Source organism: Cladosporium halotolerans (genome assembly GCF_011745625.1).
Source record: "Cladosporium halotolerans strain TM138-S3 chromosome Unknown Sca10, whole genome shotgun sequence".
NCBI lineage: Eukaryota > Fungi > Ascomycota > Dothideomycetes > Cladosporiales > Cladosporiaceae > Cladosporium > Cladosporium halotolerans.
The window spans coordinates 155458-173083 of record NW_027191461.1 but is presented as its reverse complement, the minus strand read 5'-3'; the positions used below and the strand labels follow the sequence as shown (position 1 = coordinate 173083).

The 17626-nt window shown below is 54.7% G+C and overlaps 8 protein-coding genes across 8 annotated transcripts; 5 read left to right on the top strand and 3 right to left on the bottom strand.

Annotated features, from left to right (window-relative positions):
• Positions 1 to 361: 361 nt before the first annotated feature.
• Positions 362 to 2563, top strand: WHR41_03778 (uncharacterized protein; the record flags this gene model as incomplete). The annotated part of the gene is made up of 2 exons (XM_069372384.1): positions 362 to 868; positions 942 to 2563. Exons 1-2 carry the CDS (start codon positions 502 to 504, stop codon positions 2561 to 2563), a joined length of 1989 nt encoding a protein of 662 aa, XP_069230662.1. The 5' UTR covers positions 362 to 501.
• Positions 2564 to 2778: 215 nt separating this feature from the next.
• WHR41_03777 (uncharacterized protein) lies at positions 2779 to 4947 on the bottom strand. Its single transcript, XM_069372383.1, has 2 exons — positions 4321 to 4947; positions 2779 to 4248 (listed from the first exon to the last, which is right to left on the bottom strand). Exons 1-2 carry the CDS (start codon positions 4770 to 4772, stop codon positions 3234 to 3236), a joined length of 1467 nt encoding a protein of 488 aa, XP_069230669.1. The 5' UTR covers positions 4773 to 4947; the 3' UTR covers positions 2779 to 3233.
• Positions 4948 to 5192: 245 nt separating this feature from the next.
• WHR41_03776 (uncharacterized protein) lies at positions 5193 to 6475 on the bottom strand. Its single transcript, XM_069372382.1, has 2 exons — positions 5992 to 6475; positions 5193 to 5943 (listed from the first exon to the last, which is right to left on the bottom strand). Exons 1-2 carry the CDS (start codon positions 6382 to 6384, stop codon positions 5374 to 5376), a joined length of 963 nt encoding a protein of 320 aa, XP_069230670.1. The 5' UTR covers positions 6385 to 6475; the 3' UTR covers positions 5193 to 5373.
• A 1074-nt stretch (positions 6476 to 7549) lies between these two features.
• Positions 7550 to 8540, top strand: WHR41_03775 (uncharacterized protein). The gene is made up of 2 exons (XM_069372381.1): positions 7550 to 8000; positions 8060 to 8540. Exons 1-2 carry the CDS (start codon positions 7591 to 7593, stop codon positions 8343 to 8345), a joined length of 696 nt encoding a protein of 231 aa, XP_069230667.1. The 5' UTR covers positions 7550 to 7590; the 3' UTR covers positions 8346 to 8540.
• Positions 8541 to 8653: 113 nt separating this feature from the next.
• WHR41_03774 (uncharacterized protein) lies at positions 8654 to 9644 on the top strand. Its single transcript, XM_069372380.1, has 2 exons — positions 8654 to 8715; positions 8768 to 9644. The coding sequence occupies exons 1-2, from the start codon at positions 8696 to 8698 to the stop codon at positions 9114 to 9116; spliced, it is 369 nt and encodes a 122-aa protein (XP_069230668.1). The 5' UTR covers positions 8654 to 8695; the 3' UTR covers positions 9117 to 9644.
• On the bottom strand, positions 9578 to 11787 carry WHR41_03773 (uncharacterized protein). Its single transcript, XM_069372379.1, has 4 exons — positions 11619 to 11787; positions 11533 to 11563; positions 11022 to 11479; positions 9578 to 10959 (listed from the first exon to the last, which is right to left on the bottom strand). The coding sequence occupies exons 1-4, from the start codon at positions 11643 to 11645 to the stop codon at positions 9673 to 9675; spliced, it is 1803 nt and encodes a 600-aa protein (XP_069230665.1). The 5' UTR covers positions 11646 to 11787; the 3' UTR covers positions 9578 to 9672.
• A 958-nt stretch (positions 11788 to 12745) lies between these two features.
• On the top strand, positions 12746 to 15521 carry WHR41_03772 (uncharacterized protein). The gene is made up of 5 exons (XM_069372378.1): positions 12746 to 13337; positions 13393 to 13527; positions 13580 to 14212; positions 14270 to 14366; positions 14459 to 15521. Exons 1-5 carry the CDS (start codon positions 13209 to 13211, stop codon positions 15199 to 15201), a joined length of 1737 nt encoding a protein of 578 aa, XP_069230666.1. The 5' UTR covers positions 12746 to 13208; the 3' UTR covers positions 15202 to 15521.
• Positions 15522 to 16019: 498 nt separating this feature from the next.
• WHR41_03771 (uncharacterized protein) lies at positions 16020 to 17465 on the top strand (the record flags this gene model as incomplete). The annotated part of the gene is made up of 1 exon (XM_069372377.1): positions 16020 to 17465. One exon carries the CDS (start codon positions 16020 to 16022, stop codon positions 17463 to 17465), a length of 1446 nt encoding a protein of 481 aa, XP_069230663.1.
• Between the last annotated feature and the right edge of the window lie 161 nt (positions 17466 to 17626).

Genomic DNA, 17626 nt, shown 5'->3' with positions numbered 1-17626 from the left:
AGACACGAAGACACAGGGGCTTGGATGTCGTGCATCTCAGCAAGTCGAGGGTTCCCTGCTTCAACATGGCTGCATAGGCCACGATTGACAGACATCTTTTGCCGCCCGTTGAGATTGGCTTATGTATGGCGCTTGGTTTCATCCGCCAATAATCCATGCTATTCACCCTGCATTTACGGACACCTGCGAAAGGCATGCCTACATACAATATGCCTCTCACGAGTCCGCCGGGATTACTTCACCCCGATGACGACCTCGTCGCATCCTCAGTCAATACACATCTCGCCGGAGTTGTGGGGAGAGCCGATGTCGCCCGGCGGCTTCGGCGACCCGCCCCAGCTTTCTTCGAAGCCGTCGGTGGTGCTTGAAGAGCGATTAGCGATTAGCAGCAGCGACCATTGCGATACCCGAAATCTGTCCACGCCAACCAACTGCCGGTGCATGCGAGGTGGATGACATGCCGTGTCAGCTCCGCCTGCTCCTCTCCTCTTGACCCTCACCATGCTGGCCCGTCGCCCTCTGGCAACCTGCATTCGCTCTTTGCCTAAACACCACCGGCCTTTGCGCCTTGCGTCTATACCAGTAATTGCATCTTCGTTCGCGCCTCGCTACTCACGTGCGTTTTCTGCTTCACGTCAGGCAATGGCTGCTATCCAGCGCTCGGCTTTCTTCGAGGCCATCCGAAAGCACGATCCCTCTTCTACCGCCGTGGTCAACTACGACTCCGACGTCGCTTTCTCCTACGGCTCACTGCTACGCGATGTGTCGCGTGCCAAAGAAAAGCTGCTGGAAGAGACGGGCAAGGATGAGAGCAGCATTGCCGGCGAGCGAATCGCCTTCATGGTGGAGAATGGCTATGACTATGTAGGTGCGGATCGCCTGTGGAAGACGTCTTCCAATGCCTCTTGGTGTCGCCTTCAAAAGCTAAGTCTCGCTCTCAGTCACTCTCCTCGCTGCCCTAGCCTCCAATGCCATCGCCGTACCGTTGGCACCTTCTTTTCCCGCGGGTGAATTGAGATACATCCTGGACCACAGCGGAGCGCTCGCGCTGCTTTCGTCCGCGAAATATGCGAAGCAGGCACAGGAGGTTCTGAAGGAGGGTTTGGAGAACACCCTGGTGTTTGTTCAATTGGAGAAGCTAGAGAAGGGATCGGACGAGACTTTCGATGTCGAGCTCACTGGCATGACCGAGTCGGCGGCAGGCGGCATGATGCTGTTCACATCTGGCACCACCGCGCGACCGAAGGGTGTCATGCTGTCGGATGCGACTCTGACCGCTCAGGCGCACAGCTTGCTCGAGGCCTGGGAGTACTCTACGTCGGATCGCCTTCTGCACGTTCTACCGCTCCACCACATCCACGGCACGGTCAATGCGCTCCTCACGCCGCTGCTGGCCGGCAGCAGCATCGAATTCATGTTTCCGTTCAACGTAGACAACGTCTGGAAGCGCTTCGCCGCGCCCTTCCTGGAATCCAACGGCACGAACGGCGCAGCAAACGGCACCAACAAGGACCCCCGACCGCCCATCACCTTCTTCACAGTCGTGCCCACGATCTGGGCCCGCATGCTGCAGACCTTCCCGTCTCTCTCCCCGGAGCTGCAAAAAGCCACCAAGCAAGCCATCTCCCGCGAGCACCTGCGCCTCAACATCTCCGGCTCCGCCGCCCTGCCCAAACCCACCCGCGACGGCTGGACCGAGCTGTCCGCCGGCAACGTCCTCCTCGAGCGCTACGGCATGACCGAAGTCGGCATGGCGCTCTCCTGCGGCCTGCACGACGTCGACCGCATCGACGGCTCCGTCGGCTGGCCCCTGCCCTCCGTCCAAGCCCGCCTCGTCGAAACCGACGACGCGACAGGCGCGCAGGCCGAGATCCCGCTCGGCGCGGAAGCAGACCCCGCGACGGGCAAGGAGCGCCAGGGCGAGATCCAGCTGCGCGGGCCCACGATCTTCAAGGAGTACTGGCGCAACGCCGCCGCGACGGCGAAGGAGTTCACGCCCGACGGCTGGTTCAAGACGGGCGATATAGCCGTGCGGCGCGCCGTGGAGGGGTCTGGGCAGGGGAAGTCGGGCCCCTGGGCGCGCGGGCCCGCGTACTTCATCCAGGGCCGGCGCAGCGCGGACATCATCAAGACGGGCGGCGAGAAGGTGTCGGCGCTGGAGATCGAGCGCGAGATTCTCGCTCTGCCGGCCGTCAGCGAGTGCGCCGTCGTGGGCCTGCCGTCCGAGGCGTGGGGCCAGAAGGTCGCGGCCGTCGTCGTGCTGTCTGAGGAGGGCAAGACGGCGGGCAAGGGCGGGAAGCCGTTCGGCGCGATGGATCTGCGCCGCGCGCTGAAGGACAAGCTGGTCGCGTATAAGATCCCGCAGGACTTGGCGGTCGTGGAGGCGATTAAGAGGAATGCGATGGGGAAGGTGAATAAGAAGGAGCTGGTGCCGGCTGTCTTTGGGGATGTGGAGAAGATCAGGCGCAGGAGTGTGAATGTGAGGGAGGAGAGGGAGGCGCTGAAGAAGGCTATGGAGCAGCAAGGGGATGGTGAGAGCGCGTCGGGTACCAAGGCGCCGTAGGCAGAGGGAGGAATCTATGACCACTGCAGGTTGCCTTCGATTTGCAATGAAGTATATCAGCTGGCTGGAACAACAAAACAGGAGCATGGGTGGGCACTTGGGAGTTGGATGTGTGCAAAGGGGCATAATTTGCGGAACTGGCCTGTATGAGTAGAAGGCAAGGATGCTACCGGGACTACACTTGAGTATGTTGTCCGACCATGATGAATATGGAATTGGAGACACAGAACTTGTACCGTATGCCCATCTATCCGAACTATGTATCTATCAGTGGCTTCAAAAGTTGCTATCCAAAACAAGAGCACGCTCGAATAATGCTTTGGTCCACTGCAAGGTGATTTCAAGCTAATACAAGACTCCATCCGTGCTCCGAGCCACCAAGCCCGGCGGCGCTACCACGATGGTGCCACCCTGATGTCTGCCATCGAGAGGCGGGTAAAGCCCCTCAGTACGCCGTGAGTATGCAGCTGTCCATTGCGGTGACCACGCGGAAATGACTTGTACGTCGATACGCTATGCTGTTGGAGACAGGTTGCGGCGTCACAAGCCCCTTCATCAATGAACGTCGCTCCAGTCATGTGAGGTCGTTGCATGGACTTTCCAAATATTTTCTTTTGTATTTTTACAGATGCCAGGCTCGCCAAAAGCCTAGCCGTGTATATCCAAAGATCTATTTTCTCTTGGTGGCGGAGCCATTGGCCTGCGTAGAGGTTGACTGGCCCGCCGTATGCGAGTGACCGTGGTCGTGGTCGTGGTCGTGATCGTGATCATGCTCTTCCTCCGCATCGCTCGCCCGTCCCTTGACAAACTCCTGAGCAAAGGGCTCTCTTCCGCTCTTGTCGGTAGTGAAGCGGACAGTGACCCTGCGAACACCCTTGACATCGGCAGAGACCTTCTCCCTCAGAGCGGCTTCCACCGCCTCCAAATCGCCCACAGTCCAGATGCTCGGCGCGGCGACCTCGAGGTCCACGAGGAAGTTCTGCCCGCTCTTGATTCCCTGTACGCCCCTGACCTCCGCCTCTCCGCTACTTTGAGCGAGCAAGGCGGTTTTAGCGGCCTTTTCCACGTTCTCCTTTACCTCCTCGTCCATAGCAACGTCCGCCAGCTCCAACATAGCGGACTTGGTGTTTCCCCAGCCCGCCTGAACAATCATACCGCTGATCGCAAGACCACCAACCGGATCCAGCCACGCCGCGCTGGTGAGGAAGTGGCTCGCCGAGATAGTCACCAGAGCCACGAACGCCGTCAGGCTGTCCACGCGGTGGTGGTATGCGTTGCTAGCCAAGACCGAGCTCCTCTTCTGGGTCGCGATCTTCATCGTCGCCCTGTACAGCCACTCCTTGATCAGGATGCTGCCGCCGGCCAGCCACGCGGCGTTGATGTTGGGCCCGAAGTTCTCCGCGCCGTGGCTGTGCGAGTGTCCGTGGCCGAAGATTTCGAGGTGTGAAAGGATGTGTGCGATTTCTGGAAAGAATTGCTGGCTGAGGGCCATGATTGCTTGCAGGCCGATCATGATGCCACCGGACAGCAGGAGGCCAGAGACTGCGAGGGCGCCGAGGGACTCGATCTTGCCGTAGCCGGTTGGGAAGCGCGAGGTCGCGGGCTTGAGGGAGTAGGAAATCGTAGCGAGGGTCATGATGTCGGAGACCAGGTCGGTCAGAGCGTGCAAGGCATCTGCGGTCAATCTGTATGCCCCGTGTCAGTTCTCCATTATGATGTTACAGTTTCTTCCAACCCATCGATCGAGGAAGTCTTACGCTTGCGAGTTGAATATGTATCCACCAGCTCCCTTCGCGACCGCCATGCCCAGGTTGACATACAATCCAACTCTTGTGATCTTGACACCGGGGTCGCTTCGGTTCGCGCTTGTAAGGAACGTGTTGTCATGGTGGTGGTGATGGTGTCCATGTCCATGCGAGTGTGCCCGCACTTGCTGAGATTCTCCCATCGTGCTAACAGTTGCAGGAGTGTAAGAGAAAGTCGGGTCGCGAGCCTGGTGAGCAATGAGAGACCACTGTAACGGCGATCTCAGACCGGAGCCGGGGGGATTCTTATGGCGCGAAGAGGCGGCGGCGGTAAGAAGGACATGCGTCTGGCGTGTAAGACTACTTCGTCTAACGAGCGGATGGTGAAGTGAAGAGGCGAGGGCTGTGCTGCCACATAGCCCAATGCCCGGGCGTGTGAAACTGCGCCGCGTCGGAAGCCGCATGAACGCAGGCACAAGGAGAAGTCTAACGGTCGACCGGCGACGCAACCATCGGAGTTGCCACGTAACAAAGATTAAGAGCGCGCTCGGTATTAATGATGGAAGGGAATAGCGTCGGCGCGTTAACTGCTTTGCCCGGTAACCGCACGTGGCTGGGATATACCGTCGTTGTCAAGTCGATGTTATTGGGCGCGGGGTGTAGCGCACTGATGACGATGCGGCTGCGCCTTTCGGGTGCCCTACAAATGCCCTACGACGCCGGCCACGACAGCTTTTTATTTTAGTGCGTGAACGCGTGGATCAGCAAGGTCGGGTGACAAGGTTGTTTGCTAGCCCTTCAAATCCTCGGATCAGATGATGGGCATTTGCTAGGCGGTTTCTCGTTTGATGCCATCTGCGAGCAAGCACTGGAGGTATTGGTAGTGGCATTGGCACCGGCACTGGCATTGGAGGCATTGCAACTCATAATCTATTATACATGGAAGTGTGGGAAACGCTGAGGCCAGAATCAGAGGAAAAATAATCGTACATTGCCAAACGCAACTCCGGGTGTTTGAATGAATGGACGAACGTGGGAAAAGGATGAGATCAACGATCAACACGATCAACGTCTATGCTCACGTTCTCTCATGTCATGGCCGTAATGCATTGATGTTTCGTGTCCGGAAGAGCCGTCAGATGGTTCTGCTGGCGACAGCACGCTTTGGATACTGATCCGTTGCTGAGTCTCCGGCGAGTATCGTTGAATAAAGAAAGCAGGTCGTTGCAAATTGGCTGCTCCGAATTGAGTGGCAGCTTCTTCTTCGGCAATAGCTCCTGGCCTAGCCATGCCCTGTCGATCGAGTTTTGACGTGCGCGGAGGTGGAGGCTGATACTGCGGCAGCTGTGGCAGGGGCAAAGGGAGGCTTCGGGAGCGGATGTGTTCCTGGTTCAAATGATGGTGTTGTCTGCTGTAGGACGCTGACCAGGACGCGCTCGCGCCATGCCTGGAAGGAGGTACGCTCTCTTCTACCTCCATATCAGGTTCGGAGCCCGAACACAGCACAATGCCTGAGTCGCTGTTGTGGTCTGAAATAACTCGATCTTCACAGAAGGCTTGGTTCTGATCCGCTGCAGCTTTGCGCGATGCTGTGCGAGCTGTGATCTGCAAAGTTTTGAGACCTTTCTCCATGCACTTTGGCAGGTAAGCAATTGTCAATCCTGACATGAAGGATAGAGTTACCTTTGCTTCAACGACGTTCCAGCGCTCCCCGAGACGAGCGGCAAGGACTTCCCACATCTCTTTCCTGCAGGCGAGATACTCCTGGGCAAGCAACTCGAGTTTTCGGTTGTCCCAGTCGTCTACATGTCGACGCTCTATCAAACGCTCATGGCGCTTGCGACATGCGTTGGCGGTCTTGTTAGGGAAGTGCTTGCTTGCGATTGGCTGCCAATTGAGTCCAGATGCCCGGGCGCGTAGAAGGATCTCATCGTCGGACGTAGTCCAGATCGCGGCGTTTCGTTGCGTGTTGGTACCAGTAGCTTGTGGATATGGTGCGGTTGTTGATTCCACAGAAAAAGAAGTAGGAGCTCTTGGCTCCTTGGGCATGATCGGTAGCTCGTTGAACAAGGGCATGTATACAAGCTTGGATTGCTTCGCGGTTCGTGAATGGAAGTCGTAAAAGGCCGCTCAACTGGTGATAGAGAGAAAGCGCAGACCAGGCGCTCTTGTGCGTCAAGCACAAGTTAAAGAGAGACGGAAGGAAAAACGATTACCGATTAAGACGGATTCAAACGCCAAGTGCCAGACTAAGACGGTGTGAAAGGAAAGACGCAAGGAAATAAGAAACTAAGGAAATAGGAAGAACGAAGTTGGTCTGCTGCTGATGGCCTTTCTGATGTTTCGCCCTACGGTGGCCAGGCGGTCACTTTATAGAGGTTGAGGCAACGGCCTCCAAAGGCCTCCCACCTTTCACGCCGTCGATCAAACAACCCTGCGAACGTTTCAAGATGCCATGCGTGGGCGCCAAACAACTGAAACTGGCCGACAAAGGCTTCGCTTCGAAGAATCCTGAGGTTGCGGTCCAGAAAAAGGCATCAACGAAGGACATGAAACGAGAGATAGCCGCGAGCCCGGCGCTATTCGACCTGGGCCATAGATTGCGGCCATGTAGGCAGGCCGCTCAATGGCTTCTTGACGGCGGGTACCTGAATGAGAACGTCATCATCTGCAGGGCAGCAGACGAGTCTGTGTATCGCGGCTAGAGGTGCTATATTGGGATCGGTAGCAGTCTCTAGACATAGCGAAAGTCTTCAGCCGCGCGCGAGGACATCGGGCGGCTATTTGCGCCATGGTTGAAAAACAGCATATCTTGGCATCGAATGTTGGCCACCGGTGTTCCTTGAGGTGTAGGATAGGCTGCCGACGAGCGAGGGTTTGATGTAGGAAGTGTGTCAGAACAGAGGTGTTGCCAGTGGTGCCAGGACCGTCTGTCGACCGTTCATGTCTGCAACCACCAATGGAAGTTTAGGCCTCCTGGCCTGAGTAACCTCTGGTGGAATCGACCGACACGCTCGCTGTATCGCTACATTTAGGCGTGCGAGTGCAATCGTAGTTTGGCAGGAAAGTCTGCTTCAACATTTTGGTAATAGCGAGTCGATGTGGTTGTTTTCCTGCGCCAGGTGGAGCACGTTGGCAACGCGATGGCTGACCTATGCACGAAGCCGCTAGACTGTGGTTCTTTGTTGACTTTCAGGGTCGCGCGACTTCGAAACGCTCTGGGACAATTGGCGGGCGCGAGCAGCCACGCTCTCCTGCGGACGCGCCAAAACATTGTGCAACATGGCGACCGACGAACAATCCATGCAAGATGCACCCGCCCCTGAGAACGAACGGTCACCGTCTCCAGTGCCGCCTCCGCCCGTAGCAGCAGCGCCAGGCCCACGAGCGACTGCCCTTCAGAAGCTCTACGGCGATGCCATTACACACGTGCTGAAGACGTGCAGCTACAATAACTTCGCGTCATGCTTCCCTACGCCCGCCAAAGAAGTGCCCGATAGCTTGCGACACCTTCACGAGCAATTTACGGACAGACTGGGCGCGAGCATGCGCATCAACTTTGAGCAAATCCTCGCCGAGCGCAATGTCGTGCCCAGTCTCAACGAGCTCGATGGTCTGATAGAAGATGCGAAAAAGCGTAAGGCAAAGGCGGAGGAAGAGGCGAATGGTGAGCCTGTGCAGGCGCCAGTGCCGTAAGTAGCAACATGGTTCACACCAGACTTGGACAAACATTGATTCGATGTGTTTGCAGGCCACACTCGCTCCCGGCTCAGCAATTGTACCTGTCACACTTAGCGCCATCCCTCTCGCAACAGTCCCTGTCTTTGCAAACGCGGCAGGAAGATTTGCAAGCCGAGAACGCAGAAATCCTACAAAGAGTGTTGCAGCAACGAAAAGAAATTGAAGACTTGGTGAAGGGATTGGAGAACGTGGTCGTAGACCTAGATCAGTCTGCTGCTGCGCTCAAGCCTGAGGACATTGAAGAGCTAGTCAATGAAGCTCGTGAAGTCGACGAAGACATGAGAACGAAATCTTGAGTCCATCGACAATGAGCGATAGGCTACATGGGGAGGGAAAGGGCAGTACTTTGTATACGGCGTTACGGATTGTGATACCCAGAAGGCCCAAAGAAGCGAGCAGACAGGGACCATCGTCTAGTGAAGGCAAATCAGTTTTGTTTGAAAGCATGCTTGAAATATAATTTTAAAGAACTTGCATTACAAAGTTGCATATGATTTATCTCCGTGAATCATTTCTATTTTGTTCTTCACATCACAGCAGCTGGGCCGAGGCTGCGCGAGCTTCACGTCGGGGGATCGTCATATTCCACCACCCTTTCTTGACCAATACCACCATTCGCATAACAACGTATACTATAATACTAATAATGGCCAGCCAGCCGCAGAAGTACGTACTCTCCATGGATCATCCTGGAAAATGCATACGCTAACAGATTCAGCGTGTGGCAAGCGCGCTCAAAGCAGCAAAGCGGTTCGCGAACTCTCCAGAACCGCTCAGGCAACTCGTCGCCAGCCCAGCATACAAACCCAACGCAGAAGCCTTCACAAGCGCCCGCAAATTTCTGGGCGCAGCGCGCGAGCCAAAGTCGCGAGGCTAGCAATGGACGCACCGAGAGCGCGGGCGCCACAACCTCGATTCCGTCCCAGACGCCGCCAAACACCTCCTTCAATGCGGCAGAAGTAAAGGCTTTCCTGGCTAGAGATGCGCAAAAGATGCCGGCTGCGTACAAGCCACAGGAAGACACAAAGAGCGGCGGCGGCGGCGCTTGGGGAACAAGCAAGCGTTAGCCCTGGAACAGGAGCATCGAGAGCACTGTATACAGTGGAATAGCTTCAGGCCACTGCTGCCAACATTGCGGACATAAGGCCTTGCCTTAGTCCTCCAGATCGCGGATAAGCGCCTTTGTCTGCAATGGAATAGCTCCGACCTACGATCTGCTACGCATTGCTGGCCATGGCTTCCGTGTGCCCGTTCACTCGGCGTCAAGACACTTTCCACAAATCGCAAGGGAGGACAAAGACATCTAGTCAAGTGTCGCTCCTAAGCGGGAACTGAGCGAACTAGGGAGTCATGAGGATGCCGATGTTACCAGGAACCATCTAAGGAAGGCAAGGCTCAACGACTTTAGACACGTGAGAAAAATCGCTTGGGTACAGTATTCTGCATGAAACTCGATGTATGAACACGTCGATTTGGCATTTGGATTGCAACTGCACTTAGCGTTCGAGTTGAAATGATTGCATCTGCGTGGGAGTTCAAAGCAGTCGAATTTCACAGGTCATGATCTAACGTTAATCAATTCTTGTTCTGGCGAACCTAACTCGTCCATCCGTCAAGGATGTTCTACTTCGCGATAGCGCCCGCACCTTTCTCATTGGCAAACACAGTGCCGCCCGTAGCCGGCGACTTCGCGTTGCCAGCCTCTTCCACCACAAGCTTCTCCATCTTATGGAAACCCGTGACAGCATCGCCGTACTTCTCGAACAGGCCTTTCTTGTAGCCTCCCGCAATCCGCTTCACGAACTTCTCCTCGTCCCAGCGGCTGCCAATCAGTTGCTCGAAGGTCTCGCCTTCCTTCCTCTCGCACGCCCAAACAGCCTTGTACGCAGAGCCCAGGGCGCAAGCGTTGCCACCAATGTCGAGCTTGTAGACGCCCTCGGTGGAGCCAAGGACTTCACCACAGAGCTGTGCGATGGCTTGGTTGGCGCTACCACCACCGACAAGGTAGACTCTCTTCGGCTGCGGCGGGAGCATGGCTCCAGTCTCCTGGTCCGGCTCAGGCTTGAGCAAGTTCTGTGACCGCAGGCGCAGGGACAGCATCTGCGACTCAACGATGTTGCGGGCGTCATCGGGCACCGAATCTGCGGCAAGCTCCTTGAGGTCTCCTGACTTGGGGTTGTATGCATATCGCCACTGGCCGGAGTGAATGTTGGGAACGATCTCGGGCCTGGGGAAGTAGAGTCCCAGACGCATGTCGTCAGCATCGCTCTTCTGCGAGAGCGGCGGCGTGGCCAGCGCAGTCTCGTTGAATGTATCCCAGTTGGTGGGGTTCGTGGCGGAGGTGTTGAGAGAGTCGCGGATTTGCTCACGCGCCAGCCCGCCGTTCTTGTAGCACAGCATGAACATGTAGAGCCCAGCAGTAGTCGGGTGGTTCATGAAGTGGTAGGCTGGGTCTGGCTTGTAGGCCGGGGTACTCATCAAGAAAGTAGTGCTAGTGCCCAGAGACACCATGGCATCAGATGGCCTCAGGGGCAGCGCGAGGATTGTCGACGGGTTATCGCCAGTGAAAGCGATGACACTGGCGTCCTTTCTGAAACCGAAGCGGTTGACGAAGTACTCGCTGATGTTACCAAAGGTCTTGCCACCGTCCTCGTGCACAACGCCGAGCTTCTTTTTGAGGTCGGCGGCTCCGTCCTTGCTACCGGCAGTGAGTGCGAGCATCTCATCATGCCAGTCGCCTTTGCCAATGTGCCAGAGGTTCATGCCTGTGACATCGCTAATATCAATCGGAGCAATTTCACCCAAAAACACGGAGGCCAAGAAAGACGATACCAGAGAAATTCTGGAGACATTCTCGTAGTGGTCTGGGTACTTGGTGCGGAAACGCTTGATCTGAGGTCCGCTGAAACGCTGTTCTATGGTTAGTCCGAGCTTCAGAAATACTAGAGGAATACACTTCAAGGATAACGAACGTGGTGTGCTTTGCTGCCGGTGATTTCCGCGAGGGTCTCTGGGTCGCCCAACTGGGCATCAAACTCGTCGCATTGCTTTTGCGTGCTAGCATCTTGCCAGTTGGGGCTGTGCGGGTGCGCGAAGGCACTCTTCTGCTTCGTCTCCAGCTGCTCCAGAAGCGTCTTGCTTGAATCAAGGTTCGACAGCAAGCTCTCGGCCTCCTTTGACCAGAACACTGTACCGTGCTGCATGCCAGCGCCGGACAAGCCCCTGATTTTACTGAAGTCGACGCCTTCCTCTTTGAGACGCTGAAGCACTAGGTCGACAGCTTCGAGCCACATTGCTGTTGGCGCAAACACTTCACCCTCGCTTGGGTTTGTGAGAACGCCCTTGTGGATGCCATACTTGGATCCAAAATCAGCATCGAAGTCGACCTTTGCCTCGTGCTGATGCTTCAAATCGGAGTTCACAATGATGCCTAATGCTTGTCAGTTCCGTGTTCTAAGTAAAAGTTCCGAAAGAAGGTCGGACACTTGAGTTGTTGCGTAGAGAGGTCGAACCCCTGCGTCATATGTTAGCATTTTTCGAGTGTCAACGCCATTGTAGGTTTTCTTTACCATGTACAGATCGTCGTTGCCCGCCATGGTTTGGTGTAAGGTATGAGTAAAAGAATCACTTCAACAGTGAGTGCTACGGTTCGAATTGGAGTGTATCACATATGATGGAAAAAATCAGCTATCGTGGTCTTAGCCTTCTCAACAGACTCACCTATGTTGCTGCACCCCAGCTGAGTGGCCACTCGTCCAGCGTGGCCTTCGGCGTGGAGCTGATGACGTTTTAGCCGCGATCGTCCGGCTAAACGAGGCGACCACGGCGACGTAAAGATGAATGCACACGTCGGTGTCTGACTACATGCATTTGGATTGCACAGTACTGATATCAGTACAAGACTCGCCTCTCATTGCCATATATCAGATAGTTATACGTGGGTGGTCTTGCTCGAGCCTTGCCTTTGACTACCAATCAAAGAACCGATCCAGGATTCACCATACATGACCGATGGGGGTCAATGCACTCTTCACGGCTTTTGCTGTCTGTTGTCGGCCTGTGCGACGAATATTCTCGAGTTCTTGCAGAATTCAGTATACTGTCGCTGTTGTAAATATCCGCATTGCACGGACATTTGCCCTTGTCCACATCCCGAGCTTTCTCTCAAGCCAGCAAAACCCGAGTCCAACACAAGAGGCTTGTGATTGCCAGCTTCTTGGAGGTGAGAAAGAATTGCCTCGCTCAACAGTAACAACAACGACCCACTGCCAATGTATATCACGCAAAAAGGGACGAGAGGTGATTTGTAGACAGGTGAGAGACGAAACGTCTCTCACCGGCACCACGCCACGTGCCGTTTGCCGGAGACGTCTGCACCACGGCCGACTTCGTAAAAGTGGAGAGAAGTTAACAGACCTTGCCATCAACTCTAATAAGTCTTTTCAAGCAAACACTTCCACTTCCATTCTGACGACAACTACACGGGGTTTCCATTATCGGGATCATTGCCACCTGCCTAAGCTGGACAATCGCCAAGGTTGGTGATGCTCACAACCCAAGACTCCAAGGCCTGCCCCGCAGATGCCTCAAATGCGCGACTTGATAAGCAGGACGACATGTGCCCGTCCTGGCCACTTACTTAATGGCGTGTTGTGAAAGCAAAGTTGTAGAATCCAAAGGAGCGGAAGCAAGTCCTCGCTTACCTATGTGCCATGAGTCACAGGTCGCAAGACCGTCATTTCTGGAAACGCTCGTTAAGGATAGTAAGACAGACGACAGATGGAAGTCGATTGCAAACTACGTCGTGACTTTCGGCACGGAAATGCCAAGGTTCTCTTTATCAACTTCCAAGTACGCATCCCAAGTATACCGTATCCTTAGGTCGCATTGGCCAAGGATCCATATCAGCACAAGACTCTGCTGAGTACAGTCTTCAAAGCCATGTGGGCGGTCCAGCTTCAGACTCTCAGAGTCTTGGGCCTTGACCTTCAGCCACCTTCGACACCGCCAAATACGCCTAGCTGTGCTTCTCGGCAAGTGTCAGGTAACGGCCGGAATGTATAAGAGCTAGGGTGTTCCAAGTCTATAGCCGTCACATCTCGCAGACAATCTTCGGACTCTTTCTACCACGTGCTCTTCGAGGTCTGGTTCTTCTCGAAATGGCTCGTATCGCTTGTTTTGTCGCGCTCTGCTCCACCATGATTGGCGTGAGCAGGGCCGCCGGGCAGGGCTCCGCTGCTGAGTACGCTGATGGCACTGTCCATGCTCGCATAATGGGCTTAAAGATGGTGCGACCCCGCGGCTATAGAGAATGACACGCATTCTTACTAATTGGGCGTAAAGGCACAATGGGAGGCCGAACTTGCAGCTGGCCAAATGGATAGCTCGCGCTACCCAGAACTTGGCTACACACCCTGTGAGAATGGCTTTGCTGCAGCCATTCCGGGGGACACCAACAACACCTTCCGATGCAACAATGTGAGATATAAAAACGGATTAAGGGTGGGACGACAAAGGCTGACGTTGATAGATCGACCTGTATCACTTCCTGTCTCATGCAGACTTGGGAAGTAACCATGCGCGTGGATCATCAAGTTGGGGTTGGACATCCGCAGATGGTCGAGAGTTTGTTGCCATTGGGCAATATGATGGTACTGCATTTGCCGAAATCAGTTCCGAGGGCAAGATGATATATCTCGGTCGCCTTCCCCAATACGATCCTGAAGGATCAAACTGGAGGGAGATCAGAATCCTCCGCGACTACGCTGTGGTCGGATCTGAGGCAATCCATCACGGAGTCCAAGTCTTCGATATGAAAAAACTGCTCACTCTCGACCCGGCGAGCCCGACCAACTTCACGCAAGACGACCTCACTGGTCACTGGGATGAGCTTCCCGTCGGTCGTACTCACAACATTGTCGTCAACGAGGAACTCAATTACGCCATTGCTGTCGGATCGGTTGGCGGTAACGAAACAATCAGGGTCAGAGGAGACCTACCTTGCCGCGGTGGGCTCATCTATCTTAACATGACCGATCCTGCCAATCCATGGAGCCCTGGTTGTGCGGCTGGTGATGGATACGTGCACGATGCGGAATGTCTGGTGTACCGAGGTCCAGACAAGAGGTACGAAGGCCGTGATATCTGTTACGGATACAATGAGGTATGTGATTTTTCGACCGACGGTGACAGTGCCCACGCTAACATTCTCTCGGCATAGGACACGATCACGATTTACGATGTAACGGATAAAGTGGGCAATACTACCAACATCATCTCAATCACCACCTTTCCTGGAGCTGAATACATCCACCAGGGTAAGTTAAGATTTCCTGTTACGCAGTGCGATTTTGGAGAGTTCTCTTCCTGGTCAGCATCTCTGTCACGGCAAAGCTGATCATTCGTGTAGGAGCCGTCAACGATGTGATGAACCAGGAATACCTTTTCATGGACGATGAATTTGACGAGCGCGATGCGGATGTTGGACCGATGACTCAAGGTCTTCCTACCACCCACATCTTTGACATTCGTGACCTGGAGAACCCAAGATACACTGGTTGGTATGCTGGAAAGACTCGCTCCATCGACCACAACCAATACGTCGTCGGCGACTACCTCTACCAATCAAACTACGGCAATGGACTTAATGTGCTGGATATTTCTTCGGTGACCAAGGATCCTACAGGCGCGGGGATCTGTGAGGCCGGCTTCTTCGACATTTACCCTGAAGATGACGAGAACGAGGGCGGTGGCACCGTCGCTTTCCTGGGATCCTGGTCCTCGTACGCTTACTTCAAGTCAGGCTTCATCTTCGTCCACACAATCGAACGTGGCTCCTTCGTTGTCAAGATGACAAGTAAAGAATGCCCAATAGCTCCCGTGTGCAAGAAGAATCGCTGCAGCCAAGCCCTGGAAAGGCACTCCGAAGAAAGTGAGGAATTTTGCGGCGACTTCTTGGTCAGGCAAAATGATGACAAGAACCTGGTTCCGAAATATGCGCAAAAGGCTTGCGGTGGAAAGGGCAAAAAGAAGGACGATCTTATCGCTCAGGTCAGCAGCGCTTGTGCTTGTGTGCCGACAACCACCGTACCCGAGCTTCCCAGGACAACGAGCCGGCCTGCACCACCCACCGTTCTGCCACCGAAGGTGTGAATGGGCACAGCAGTATGGGAACCATGTGGTCAGAATGCGCTCTTACATCTACTGCCAAGATGTTCTAACGTCAGGTCTTGCCCATCTCGCGCAAGATTCTCATTGTTTGCAAAACAAAAACATGGCAAGGGGGCATGATGTATAATCCTTCGAGAACTGCCAAAACACTGCACCTATCCAATACTACTTACATTGCCTTGGTCGCTTGTAGGCAAACAGATGATACTGTCGATTGTCCTTTTTTGCGCCAAACCAGTGTATCAAACGATGTCAGGTAAGCGCCCCGGGCCCGCAACGAAGGCAGCAGGCTCGTGACAGACATTGATGTGGTGACAAAAGCTGAAGAAGGGTTTGGCACGTGGATACGACTGACACTACAAACCGGTAATCCATGGCTGCGCACGAGTCGGCGAGCGGCTTAATGTTTTGGGGCAGACAAGTCTCTGCGAGCACACCTCACCGACGATGGTGGGACCAATGCAGGTCAATAACTACCGAAGAGCACAACAAGAATTTGATGGTGCTGACAATGTCTCCAGGCAGCCGCGAAAAACGATCGAATTACATTGTGAGCGACGGCAGCTCGTTGATGAATTGTTAGTGTCACTGTCCACAATACACCCCAAGCTTCTCGCACGCTTCTACGATCACATGTCACGGAAGGTCGTTCCTGCCGCATTCAATGTCCAAAGACGTAGTTTGACCTGACCTCAAATTTCCCCTCCAGTCAATACTGCAAACCTCACACCTTCAAAACCCCTCCGTCAGCCATCCTACATACCCGCCACTCCATTTTTCCTGATATTAGTATCGACAACATGGCAACTTTCACCCTATCAACCCTCGATCAAGCCGCTGGGCATACGTACTTAAGATACGCATTCGCATTTCCAAGGAAACCCAACAATGGATCCATCAACGCTATCGTGGAGAAGCTCAACAAGGCCGTAAAGAGCCTTGTCAACGAGATCCCTATGCTTGCAGGGAAAGTATACCTGAACGAAATGAGCCATATGGCCATCAGAGTAACGTTACAAGAGGTCGATAGCTTTACGGCATCGATCACGGATCTCAGCGCCACCAGTGAAAGCTACGCTACGATCCTCCGGCATGGCTTTGCACCGAGACATATGACCGGCGAGAGCCTCTTACCTTGCTCTGGTACCTCCAATGCCGCAGAGCAACGCGCCTGTGCCATACAGGCCAATTTTATCGAAGGTGGCCTCATCCTGGTCATCTGTCTGCACCATGCCGCTGCAGACATCAAGGGAGTGACCACAATCCTCCGCTTGATGTCTGAGGGCATGCCTCTCCGCGCGCTGGACCAGGACACTCTGGACCAGGAGGCCATGGCAGTATCTCTGGCGCGCTCACGTCTCTCGGAGGGCAATGGAGCTCCCGCATTCCTGGCTCTTGCGCGGGACATCTACCAGCAGCAGCAGCAGCAGCAGCAACAGCAACAGCAACAGCAACAGCAGCAGACGGGACTTTCGCGTGGACTGACTAAAAATGAAATTTCTAGTGCCCTCCCCCAGCCCGCCAACCAAGCTGGTGTCCTCAGCTTCAAGCTCAAGATTCTCAGTGAGACCACTGAGATGATCAACGCCCGCCGCAGGCTACGAGCCAGAAACACTGGGGTTCTGCCACCAGAAGCCGTCACAGCACGTGACGTCCTCATCGCCATTGTCTGGCGGGCATTCACGCGCGGAAGATGGGCAGCTGGCGGTACTACCAGTGGAGGCAATGCCTCCACGTCGTCCGTGTCGTTCTCCGAGGATATACGCGGCCACCTCTTGCCGCCACTAGGCCCTCATTGGATGGGGAATGCTGAAGTACCTGTAGTTGCCAGTCAGGGCATGAACACCCTCGGCATGTACTACGACCTGTCGACTATCGAGCGTACAGCTACAATTATCCATTCCGCAGCGAAGACAGCGGCATCGGATCTACTTGTCCGCTCGAGGATCAATCTTATGAACGCTGATCCGAAGACACAAAACCTCCCGGCCGCCCAGCTGATTGTACATGACTGGACAATGACACCAGACTCTGAGGAGTACGAGATGGACATGGGCCTAGGGATGGGCGAGCCAGATGCGATTCGGAGGATTGCGCGGGACATCGGCAACAATGAAGCTATCCTATTGCCGAAGAATGAGCATAAGCAGGCCTGGGAGGTACAAGTTGAGCTGCAACAGTCTCATATGGCTAACGTCATGAGAGACGATCTATTACGCCCGTTCTTGTGGCACGTGGCATACTGAAGCTGCAATTGAGAGGACCTGGGAGCTCGGGCGACTTCAAGCAAAGGCACGAGAGGGTCAAACGCGCACCGTCTACACGCGTGCATTTGGAACCTGAAAGAAAGATCAAGGGTGGAAGGAATGCGTCAGGAATTAAGAGCAGCTCACAGAAGAAGGATGAG

What these genes read in the sequence shown, in the direction of transcription:
- WHR41_03775 (XM_069372381.1), top strand. Translation starts at nt 7,591, where the DNA reads ATGGCGACCGACGAACAATCCATGCAAGATGCACCCGCCCCTGAGAAC. An exon ending in CCTGTGCAGGCGCCAGTGCC is followed by an intron (nt 8,001 to 8,059) that starts GTAAGTAGCAAC and finishes ATGTGTTTGCAG; the next exon opens with GCCACACTCGCTCCCGGCTC.
- WHR41_03776 (XM_069372382.1), bottom strand. Translation starts at nt 6,384, where the DNA reads ATGCCCTTGTTCAACGAGCTACCGATCATGCCCAAGGAGCCAAGAGCT. An exon ending in GGAACGTCGTTGAAGCAAAG is followed by an intron (nt 5,944 to 5,991) that starts GTAACTCTATCC and finishes TACCTGCCAAAG; the next exon opens with TGCATGGAGAAAGGTCTCAA.
- WHR41_03773 (XM_069372379.1), bottom strand. Translation starts at nt 11,645, where the DNA reads ATGGCGGGCAACGACGATCTGTACATG. An exon ending in CTCTACGCAACAACTCAAGT is followed by an intron (nt 11,480 to 11,532) that starts GTCCGACCTTCT and finishes GACAAGCATTAG; the next exon opens with GCATCATTGTGAACTCCGAT. An exon ending in CCGGCAGCAAAGCACACCAC is followed by an intron (nt 10,960 to 11,021) that starts GTTCGTTATCCT and finishes ACCATAGAACAG; the next exon opens with CGTTTCAGCGGACCTCAGAT.
- WHR41_03772 (XM_069372378.1), top strand. Translation starts at nt 13,209, where the DNA reads ATGGCTCGTATCGCTTGTTTTGTCGCGCTCTGCTCCACCATGATTGGC. An exon ending in GCATAATGGGCTTAAAGATG is followed by an intron (nt 13,338 to 13,392) that starts GTGCGACCCCGC and finishes TTGGGCGTAAAG; the next exon opens with GCACAATGGGAGGCCGAACT. An exon ending in TCTGTTACGGATACAATGAG is followed by an intron (nt 14,213 to 14,269) that starts GTATGTGATTTT and finishes CTCTCGGCATAG; the next exon opens with GACACGATCACGATTTACGA.
- WHR41_03777 (XM_069372383.1), bottom strand. Translation starts at nt 4,772, where the DNA reads ATGCGGCTTCCGACGCGGCGCAGTTTCACACGCCCGGGCATTGGGCTA. An exon ending in TACATATTCAACTCGCAAGC is followed by an intron (nt 4,249 to 4,320) that starts GTAAGACTTCCT and finishes CGGGGCATACAG; the next exon opens with ATTGACCGCAGATGCCTTGC.
- WHR41_03774 (XM_069372380.1), top strand. Translation starts at nt 8,696, where the DNA reads ATGGCCAGCCAGCCGCAGAA. An exon ending in ATGGCCAGCCAGCCGCAGAA is followed by an intron (nt 8,716 to 8,767) that starts GTACGTACTCTC and finishes TAACAGATTCAG; the next exon opens with CGTGTGGCAAGCGCGCTCAA.